Raw genomic sequence first — 11,489 nt, forward strand, 5'->3', positions numbered from 1 at the left:
AGCTTTCATAGAGCAAGGTTGAAGCCTTTACTTATTTTCGGAATACTGTATATTAATTGTGCAAGATCCTTTGTTCATGAATAGGAAAAAATAGATTAATTAGCACAGGTATACACTTTGGTGTCCTTCACATTGACTCGCTCATTGTAGCAAATGCTTGTCTTTGTATACGCCTAACTTGTCAAAGTTTAGTCCTCAGTATTTATTTCATAAAAGACTTCCTTTCTTTTATAACTGAGCTTGTGCCTTGTTAGGCTATTGAGACATTTTGAATTCTAGTTTTACAGTCTAAAAGTTACTGTGTATATTGCTTAAGCTAATAAATAAATACTTTATTATTTTTTTCCCTATATTATGTGGTTTTCCCTCATGCCTGTTATTTATTTTAATGAATTTGAAGAGAATCATTGCATAAAGAAATGAAATACAGAAAGCGCTTGATAACTCATAATTCGATATAACTTGGAATGGCAGTAAAATATTCAACTATAAATTATTTTTACATAACGCAATCTCAGAATGACATGACCTGTGGGAGGCTCTGCCCGGTCAGCCACTAAGTTACTGCTTACTTGTTGGTAGGCCTTGTGAGAGGATATCTATACACAGTAACTCTACTTATTTTCACATTTTGTGCAAAGTGCTATTCCACCTGCATTGAAAATTTAACCAATACTGTACATATACAATAGTGTTTAAGTGAATACCATTTTAAGTGTTTATAATACAGAATTGTATTGCATATACTATATTGTACAGTAGTGCAGTGAGCCCCCACCCCCTCTCTCATCACCTCTGGTGTCTACCACATAGGCATCACAAGTTTGAATTATCCTCGTCCTTCACCTACATTGCTGGTAAGTGTTAAATTTTGTTCGTTTCCTGATTATGGTAGGTTATTTTGGCCAAAAAGTTGGGTATTGGGATGGGACGAAAGACAAGAAGAAAGTGCCTTGATAACTCGATATGGTTGAAACCCCAGTGATATCTCCGTTAGCCGGAACAATTAGTGCAGAACATTTCAGGGAATAAGAGATTTCAGGATAACAAGACTCTCGAAGCAGGAAAAAATATCCCCCATCCCCAGAATTTTCAGGGCAATGAAAACATTTTCTTGGAAGTTCCAGAAATCGGCCATTACATAATCTCTCAAACCCAGGAAAAAATTTTCCCATACCCGGAATTTTCCAGATACTGGAAAAAATTTATCTGAATTTCTGGATAATGCGCCTGATTTTCATCTTTCAAACCCGGAAAAAAATTCCCATCCCCGGAATTTTCTGGCTATCGGGAAATTTTCAGTAAAATTCCAGCTTTGGGAGTGATTTTCCGAGAAAATTTCAATTCCGGTTATCAGAGAGTTCCGGATTTATGGGATTTCAGCTAACAGAGATATTACTGCTGTATTGCAATTTGTCAAGGGTTTACTCACTTTACTGTTATTTATAATGCTTGAAATCATCAGAACAATTGGTGTTACAAGTGTTAAGCCTGTACTCAACATGATGAACAAGGATGAAGGGAATTTATTAATTAAGCAATATTAATTGCTCTTCTGTAAAATTTCAATTGTTTTTAGTGTTATTCTGTTGGATTTATAGTATTTAACCCCCACATTATATGATGTGTGCTTATGGGGTTTTGTTTCATGTCATATTTATGACATTATTTTCGTGGTAGATGTACAGTAGTTTTAATTGCTATGCAGACCTGGCAAGATTATGTTGCCAAGTAGGCACATATCTTTCTCTCACCCACCTCAAGTGTGGTAGAGGTCTTGACCATCAACAGATATGCCAGGCATTACTGGAGGCAGTAATAATACATTCTCAACTCTTCCTAGCTCCAGTGATGTGTTTCTTCACTTGTTATATCATGCAAGATTAGAATCATTTTAAATTTTCTTGAAGATTCCCATGTTAATCATTTCCATCTACAAAATTATAACTTTTTCAACAAAGTAAATATGAAAAAAAATTTCCGGAATTGAATCATCTTGCATTTTACTTGCTTTAATTTCGGGGGCAAGAAGGTTGAACTACTTTTCACTCAAATCCCTTGTCCCTAGTGTTTGGCAGACCAAGAATACCTTAAATTATGGGTGTCATATCCCATTGCATATGTGAATAATCCATCCAAACAGTATACCTTTGACCTAAGGTGTTTTGAATTTAGGGGATTATCCTGTACAGTATATCAGAGTTATTATTTATCCAACTGTGCAACTAAATGATTACTATACAACATTAAAAAGGTCACCTGACAAGCCTGGAGGTCATTAAAAAATACTTACGTGGATATTGTGGAAAAAATGAATGGGACATAAAAGCAGGTTATAGAGGTAAAGACTAAAAATTTACTATTTTAAAACCATCCTTCTAGGGTTTTGACCAAATTACCTGGGGTCAAACCAGCTTCATTGCTGAGCCTTGGGGAAGGCAACCTAATATTGGACTTTTCCACATCTGCTGTTCAGGCAGATTGTAAAGGACAAAATGAAGATGATAATATATGTATATATTTTTTATTGATTCATTGTTCAATCATCAGAACCTTCATCAACATTTTCAGTTCCGAGTCCTTTGAATGAAGCAACGGGCACAAATGTAACTAGAGTATAGAAGGGCTGAGTAGAATCTTCATCCTCATTACGACGACGCGAGAGACGAACACGAATCCGGAAAGGAACGTTCCTGAAAAAAAGACAAAAACCTCAATATCCAAGGGTTAATGTGTGTTGGATACAACTGTATCTTCCTAATTCTACTATACTTCAACAGAAGCCTCTTAACACCAATGATATATAGAAAGCCTTTATGGACCTCCCCCATTTGCTCCCACAGCTTCTGGTGCAGTTATAAAATGCTTCTATCATTAGTATGAGACGTCATTCAACCCCTAAATGCTCCAACCATTCGTACAATATGCTTTTCGACCCCTAAATTTCTTTTTGCCCACTGCACTACCTAATATAGTACCCTTTCAAATGCCCTTATCCAAGTCTAAAAGGTACAGACTTCTTTCAGCTTTCCAACCTTAGTTTACAATACTGTATATCCATTTATTTTCCAAACGATTCACCTAAAAATTTGGCAATACTACGAGGGAGGATTAAATATTTACTGAAAAACTGATGGCATTACAGTACAGTATCAATAAAAATAACAGCATGGACTCAAGCAAACATACCTGATACCACGGCACCAAATGTGCTTGTTCAACCTGGTGTCAACACGAACATCCTCTGTGTTCATTTGCTGCTTAGCAAACTTGCGGATTTCCTTAATAGCTCGAGGTGCCCTCCTCTTGAAGGAAACTCCATACAACCTCTTGTGCATGTTGATAGTGTACTCTCGAGTCACCACCTTGTCGATGGCCGACTGGCCCTTCTCACCTTTGACACGTGGCATCTGGGGGGAATAAATGCTATGACCTGTGTCCTGTACTAGCAAACCAAATTTCCAATCCAAATGGTTAAGCCCAGATACATCATCTTATAACCAATGAAGTTCTAAAAAATTTAGTAGCAGGGGAGACCCCTAAGGAAAAAATTTAATTACACAGCCATAAACAATACTTCTTAAAATGCTCTAGATGTGTTCCTATATAATGAAGCACTATAAGAGGTTAGTACTGTATAACATGATTCCATTGGCTATACATTTGTAGCAGCACTATTGCTTACACATGAGCTTCATTGGGTATTGATAATACCACTAATGATACTGTACTAAATATATTAAACAACCCTACTCTCCTACATGGATTCCAACTAGCTCTCCCTTTTCTCCCATGAAATGCTTCTTGAACAAGTTGTCTTGGTTTCTGTTAATGAAGTGGTGCATTGGGCAGATGCCTTTACTGTATCTTGCCTGCATTCTTCAGGTTGACATAGCCAAACCCAAGCTAACACATTCATACTGATGCTTTTCCTTGCCTGCTTGATCACATTACAGTAGTGTCCTATTAGCAATATCCCCTGCAGGCTTTTCCCCATAAACTACTGTTTAAAAAAATACTTGCAGGTCTGCATTAAGACTTCAAAAGCGGGTGCCGAGTTGGAATCGGTGTACAGTATGTCATTCTCATTGGTTGAGCACATGGCCAGGAGAAAGTCCAGAGCTTCACGAGTCACATGCTCTCATGTGGAACCATTGTATAAACTGTACAGTACTTTAATTTTTTTAGTAAACATTTCCTCCATAACAATATTTTAACAAAATGGCTTTCAAAGAGGTACAGTGGTCCCTAGCACAATTTGTTCCAAAAGGTTGCTTGTTACCCGAAAAATCCGTTAACCAAAACCATTGTTTCAATGGGTTTTTGGGCAATTGGTTCCAGCTCACCGAAAATTACATACAAACTAAAAATAAATGCAGTAAAGTACACTTACTTTGAGGTGTGCATGTACAGTAGAAGGGAGTGTTGATGATGATGATGGGAATTAGAATGAGGGTGGAGGAGAAGAGAAGGCATTGGAGTGGAAGAGAAGTCACCCCATGCCACCATTTCACCCATAAAATTTTAGTTCGCAGTGTAATTCAAGATTATTTTCTTTAAATCAACACTGCACTTTATATTGTCAATATGTAAAATATATTTCAAAGTGACCAATAATTTGACTGGAAACAGAAAAAAGCATTTATGTTGAAGAGTCTCAAACAAGATGTTCCTTCCTCTGAACTGGTAAACAAACTGACGCCAAGCTTGGTGTGTCGAGTGACTGTTTGGCGCGCAAAAACTAGTTCCTGTACTTCAATTATGTTCAATAATTGTTAAAATGACTAAAAAAAATTAATATAAAACTTGTAAAATTATTGAATCGTACAACCTTCTTGATATTTACTAAATGGTAAGGAATTTAAGCCCTAAAACCGATTACTGTATTGGCGGACTAATACTACAGCTGGTGGGCAGCCAAATGCAAGCGAAAACATGTTGGGAAAAATTCGTAAGGAATTCGTTAAACGAGGGTTTGCTCGTTAACAGAAGTGAAGAATCTTATGGAAGGTAATTCGTTAACATAGGGATCACTGAACTGTACTATCTGTGATATATACCTCGAGTAACTAATAGAAAAATAACCCCCTTCTCCAGAACACAAGCCAAACATAAACACCAAGTGTTCTAAAAGAAAGAAGATCTGGATTTTCCATCTAGTAAAGAAATGAGATACTGTACCAGCTTCCCATCTATAAAGCTCAACAGCCCAGACAAAGTTTTATTCACTGGAAACAAGTGCTAATCACCCCTACCCTTTACCTATGCCCTTCTTAGGTAATTATTATCTTGAGAGCCCTCCACACCAATTTGAAGAAGTCATGTCTTGGAACATAGGCTTTGCAATAGGAAACCAAAATGCCACATGGGAGAGCCAGGCCATAGTTAACCAGCCACGAGATCCTCAGAACTTTGATATGCCCTTTGACTAAAGCTAAATAAGAGCCTACAGTATACTCTGAATTAACAGTATGTGCAGATCCAACATAAAAGAGAGGATTAAGGCAGTATCACCGAGTTATTTCTGCCAACTTTCATCTGGTATCTCATTACAGTATAAGCATTTTCATTTTAACATAATTGAAAGAATCGCCATTACAAGTTCCAAAGCCACGCTGTTGCAGATTTCGGCACCACTGCAGCTCAAAACAATCATGATAGACATCGAAGACCCAGTGATGCTTGCTATGAGGCTGAGAAAGCATTTGTGAACACCACCATGCTGGCAAGAAGAGATAGCATATACCACTAAGAGAACTCAGTTTTAGAAGACCCACAAATGATGTGGCAATGGATTCAACAGGACAATCCCTAGGGGTCAGGATATGGTAATTATAGTATAAGTCTTTTGCCCATTCCCCCCTTTTGAAACGAGAATATTTTTTTCTGGTGTATTGTGGTAGATTTTTCTAGAAAATTGACCTAACCCCTGCTGTATTAAACAGAAAATACTCATTTTAATATATACAGTAGTACCAATGAAAGCAACTTTGTTCAGTGTCATGGAGTAATTTTAAGGTTTTAGCGGATGTGATAGTACACTCGAACCGTGCGGGTCAGTTGTAAACAGACGACAACATGCGCCAACAATGGCAGATACTGTACCTAAAGTTTGAGGGTAAATATATTAAAACCTAAACACTTGCACAAGAAATGATACTCCAAAATATCGATTCATTATCAAAAAAATATTTATAATAGTCCGACATGCTAGAAAAGTTATGGGTGAAAGACAAATATTAAACCAAGATATTCCAAGATCAAGCTCTCAGCCACTTTTGAGAATGAGTTGGTTTTAGTGCAGAGAGCATATCAGTGGTTCCACATATTTCAGTATGCCTACACTAGTTCTACATGAAAGTTTAAACATACATATACTGCACAGATACTGTAAATGTTAAACATATCTTTCCTTTGTATAGCACTAATTTTCTTTCAACGTGTTCAAACTAGGCGAAAACTCTAATTCTGTCGGAATATACTGATAACTACCCCAAATATGCTGCTGATAATGAGTTGCCAGATGAAAATTTTCAGAAAAGATGCTTGAGAAATGCTGCCTTTAGAGGTACAGTACTATATACCAAAGAACAGAACTTTCCTTACACCATATCAAAAACCCGAAAGAAACTCACAATTCTGGATATTTTTCTGCTCACCAGTTAATCACTTCAAGACTGCGTTCAGTTGCACAACACAAGTGCTACATAGCGTGCACTCAGTTGGTGAATGGGACAGTATTTTAATATACAGAGTTGTACTGTATATTCTGCATGCCATGCAAAGTGAGCCATAGCTGGAGGTGGATCACTTCGTAGCACAGGTTTTTTTTACAAATAAAAAAGATGGCAGCAGCCACAAACGAGTCCTACATGGCCTGGACACACAAGAGAAGGGTGTTATCCAGTGTGACTCTACAAACATTACAATTTCCCTCCTGTACTAACAGCAATGTATCAAAGAATGGACCAACACCAGTAGCTATTAAACAAATTATATTCAACTCCAACAATAATCGAGTAAATGTACTTACGTTGAAGCAATGTGATGATTTAGCAATTTTAATGACCAATCAAGAGGGAGAATAAACAATAGCACCTCTCTTTGGTGCTTGCAAGGGGAGTGGGTAGTGTGGGAGGTAACGTCCTCACCTCCATAGAGGAAGCAGGTCCTTTACACAAGCTTTGAGTTTCTTATACTGTATATTAATGTTTAAATGTTTTTAAGCCTTTATTTGAATTCAGCAACACAAAATCTAAGCTGTTGCATCACTAAGGATGTAATTACCACATCAATCAAAATATATTATTCTTGTTTTTTGTTTGTTTGTTTATGTTTACCAGAGATAGAATGATTGACCAGTCAGTACACCCTACATAGTGTGCAGTATTGGTCAAGTGTATGCAAGCTTGGTCATTAAGCTACAGCAAACACAGTTACAACACGAAACTGATAGCCATTCCCCTCTCTTAAATTGGAAATGACTCAAAGGTCCACTGCATGGTCCTGTACTGGGTTAATATTGATGATTGACCCACAGATGAGTTATTTGTTCTGCTTTCTTGCTCTATTTTCATCAGTGAGTTCTGATATGATAATCATTTCTTGTGCAAATACTTTGTTTGGTAGATAATTAAGTGCCTAGGTGGGCACTACTTTCAGCGGTAATGTGGCAGTGAAGTCTCATCCCAGGATTTAAACAGCCAATCAAATCAACATATTTCAAAACACACTGCCGCTCAGTTCGGATCAATTCTGGTGCTCAGTGTATGCTTATGAACCATTCGGTGTGGGCTGCTGCTCTCACGTCCACAAAATAACGTAAAATTGTACCATACCATAGCAAGTTCTTTCCGTTTAATATACCGGAGGGTCTGGGGGCTAGGAAGTTGGTAGGGTTAGGTTGGTGTGGTCTTCTAACAACACTTCTGCTGCTTGTTTATCAACTAAAGTTAGGTTAGCTTTAATTCAGAAATAACCACTTAACACATTTGCACGAACTACGAGAGTCCACTATGTAAAACAGTGAAATATTCGTTTTGTTTGAAAAATCAGCCACGGGTCAGTCGTCAACAATTACCCTGTACTGTACTGCCACGAAGTAGCTTGAAGCTAGCAAACATTGACCAATGACGTAATAAAAACAACAGCTTAACCCAGGTCAGGTTTGGTAGATTTGGTTCATGCATTCCATTCCTGTGGATGAAATCCAATCTAACCCATTACAAGATACTGTGTGATCATATATGTGTACATGTCCCAAAAAATTAGAATATTACAAAAAAATTATTCCAACCCATGTGGACTGCATGAAATAAACAAGCATTTATCTAATACAGAAAATTTTTGTAAGTGGGTGGTTAACATGCACAACCATCACCCAGTATTATAAACCTGGCTTCTGTTTTTTCATCTCCACCATTAACGTTTAAACTATTGATTCGCCAAGATAAAATTCCTGAGATTCGGTCGGTGGCAACAAATTACTCGGCAGTTGTTGGCTTTTTGTCAAACGGTACAGACCGTCTGCACTGACGACTTGTACGACAACTTACCGGAGTCAACTCGAAACCTATAATTGATATTACAAACAGTTATAAAATTTTTTTTACTTAAAATATGAAGCTAAAATTATTATGAAGCAATTATTACTCTTCTTCCCAAGATTATTTATGATTATGTGTGTTTCGTGATTTTAAAGGCAAGAAAATGAAATTTGTTGTTTACATTTTGACCAAACGGGAATAACAACATAACATAGCCAACAGCTAATAATTTCCCAAGTCTGGACACACCTCTCCGAGGAGTTCTTGGTGGACCAGATAAGGCAGCGTCGCTGTCTCTGGGTTCACCAGAACTCTTCATACACCAAAAAAGGCGCAGAATTGCTGCGCTTTCTTCCTCAGTTGGATCCACCTTGTTTGTTAACAGTTGTCGAACTTTTGAAACTGGCCAGTTGGTTCTTAAAGCATGTGTGACGGTGCTCAACAAAAAGTTTATAGATTTTCTTTAAGTTGATAAAAAAAAAAAGAGAAGAAAGAATGCCGGTGTGATGCTGCCTTAACCCGCTGATGCATCATTTGCTTTGATGTGTATATTTTTACTACTGTACTGCATATTTTCATCATTGAGTTCTGATATGATAAATCATTTTTTATGAAAATTGCTTCCTTTAGTAGATAATTAGGCGACTCATGGTAAAAGTGTGTCAAATTTCACTTATGCACCGGCCTTTGTTTGGATATTAAAAATATGATTTTCTGATGTTTCGAACTAATTTGATATTCATTTCAGCCGGAAATCAATAGTTTTTTAGATACCCCTCCCCCCCATCAATCTTAAAGAAAAAGTTTTTTTTTCGAGTAAATAACAAATAAAATACCAACCAACCAACAAAACCTGAGCTGACCTAACCCAACACTATTTTTCTGATGAAACTGCAATTGACAAAATAATGTTTCCACCTGTTCAGCCATATCTGGTTATTCTAGTACTGAAAAATCAAATTTCCGCTCCCGACACACCCACGCATTGTTCATTGGCTACGACAAAAACTCTTGCCCAATTATGTCTCCAATCGCTATAGCCTATAAGAAACTCCCACACCACCCCCTGCACATGTGCTGTAGACGCTTAAGAAGCCAACACGGAGGTAAGGAGCACTGCGTGATGGGTGGTCAGACCTTATCTGCGACAACTAATGGGTAAACTTGACTGACCAAATCTAATAATATTGAATAACTAATATATAGGTTAACCTTAATTTCCGGCGGAAATATCGTATTAGAAGGTTTTAGAATTGTCTAAACATTACGAAAAACATATTAATAACAGCAAGAGAAAGACCGGTGCATGACTAAAATTTCACAGGAGGGTGGAGCTTCACATTAGGTTTAGTAATGATGGGTACGTTTCCTTGGTTAGGTCAGCGAGGTCAGTAATTGTTGACTTTCCCGCCATTAATTTTTCATAGAATACGAATTTAAATATGCCGCAATTTCACTGTTTTATAGTGGGCACTGTCATAGTTATGGCAAGTGTTAAAGTGTTTATTTACAAGTTCAACCTAGCCTTAACCAGCTAACGTTGAGGAGTATACTGCAAACATCAGAACAAATAACACTATGAAAACTCAGCGGCGGGTCAGTGTTCAATAATTACCTAATCAACTTATAATACTGATGAATCTGGAAGGCGGTCATTAGGATCTACTCTCACAGTTCAACCAGATGTCAACTACCGGTAGGGATTAGTTCAAACCAGTCAACCGAACTGTATATATCTATCTGCTGTACTTTAAATATTCTTAATCACTTAAACCCTTATTCTCTTAAATGATTCCTTTATTACACGTGGGAGTAGCGGTGTCCGTATAAACAACGTGGTCAAAACTTTTCTTCCACATTTTTCATTCATCACGTTATCATTTCCTTCCTAACACCTGTCATACTCAAACCATATATACTTTATCACCAGCTCAAGAGATAATGACATTTACTAACTGGTTATAAGAAAGAAAAACGTTAATAATACACTAAAGAAGCTGAAAGTTACCTTGACTGTCGAAGTAATATGCTAAAAGAGACAATCCTCCTCCTGCCGGACAACTAGTTAACTATACCACAAGAACCTCGCCAAGCGCACTTTATATACATCTACTATTACTATTATCATTTAGAATTTCACGACTTTTAATATTACTATTCGTTATTAAATTTGATACTCATATCATTGCGAGTTTTTTAAGAATAATGAGAAAATTTAACTAGTAATTGGTAGTTAGGATTTTCCGTGCTGTACAGTACATGTGTCTCGTCCTTACCTTCATTAAACAGTATTGCTCACAAGACTACGATAATTAGTTCTGTAGATAATATTTCTCACCTCCTGTTCAAACGCCTTCGTGTGAGCATCATAACTTTTTTTTTCAGTAATTACCTACAGATTGTTCTGGAACCACAAGTGATGATGTTTTGTAATAGTGAACTTCAACATGTACTGTATTCTAGGTTGTCTATACTGTAATGTCCATCAACTGAGTTTTTTTACTTTAGCTTTCTTTACTTTATCCCAGGTGGAGGTGAGTGTCAACGATCTTAGTAATTTCAGTGTAAATACTTTTATAATGTTTTGTCAATTCGTTGATAGATTAATTTGGACTTTAGAATGTACTTGTTGGCAAGTACAGTACAGTACAGTGCACTGTAGTGGCAAAGAAATTAAAGCAAAAAAATAAAGGTAAAATAAAACATCAGAAATAAATATATTGGAGTTGTTATAAATATATGGTTCAGTTCTTGTTGGAGGGGTTCAGAGCTCATTAGTGAGTGACCCTTAACTTGATACGACCACTACTACAACCAGGCAGGAGTACTGAAACACGAAAGCTTATAATATTACTGAAAGCAAGAAGAGCTTTAATTAATCTGAACATCTATGTTTTAGAGGAAGCACTTCTTCCTTCTGTATATAATTCGAAATATTATAGT

General features: G+C 36.9%; 1 protein-coding gene across 1 annotated transcript; it reads right to left on the reverse strand.

Annotated features, from left to right (window-relative positions):
- Window positions 1-2,510: 2,510 nt before the first annotated feature.
- Window positions 2,511-10,658, reverse strand: LOC121861530 (60S ribosomal protein L31-like). Its single transcript, XM_042359364.1, has 3 exons — window positions 10,555-10,658; window positions 3,190-3,410; window positions 2,511-2,693 (listed from the first exon to the last, which is right to left on the reverse strand). The coding sequence occupies exons 2-3, from the start codon at window positions 3,408-3,410 to the stop codon at window positions 2,540-2,542; spliced, it is 375 nt and encodes a 124-aa protein (XP_042215298.1). The 5' UTR covers window positions 10,555-10,658; the 3' UTR covers window positions 2,511-2,539.
- Window positions 10,659-11,489: the final 831 nt, after the last annotated feature.

This window comes from Homarus americanus, unplaced genomic scaffold (genome assembly GCF_018991925.1).
Source record: "Homarus americanus isolate GMGI-L3 unplaced genomic scaffold, GMGI_Hamer_2.0 scaffold24260, whole genome shotgun sequence".
Lineage (NCBI taxonomy): Eukaryota > Metazoa > Arthropoda > Malacostraca > Decapoda > Nephropidae > Homarus > Homarus americanus.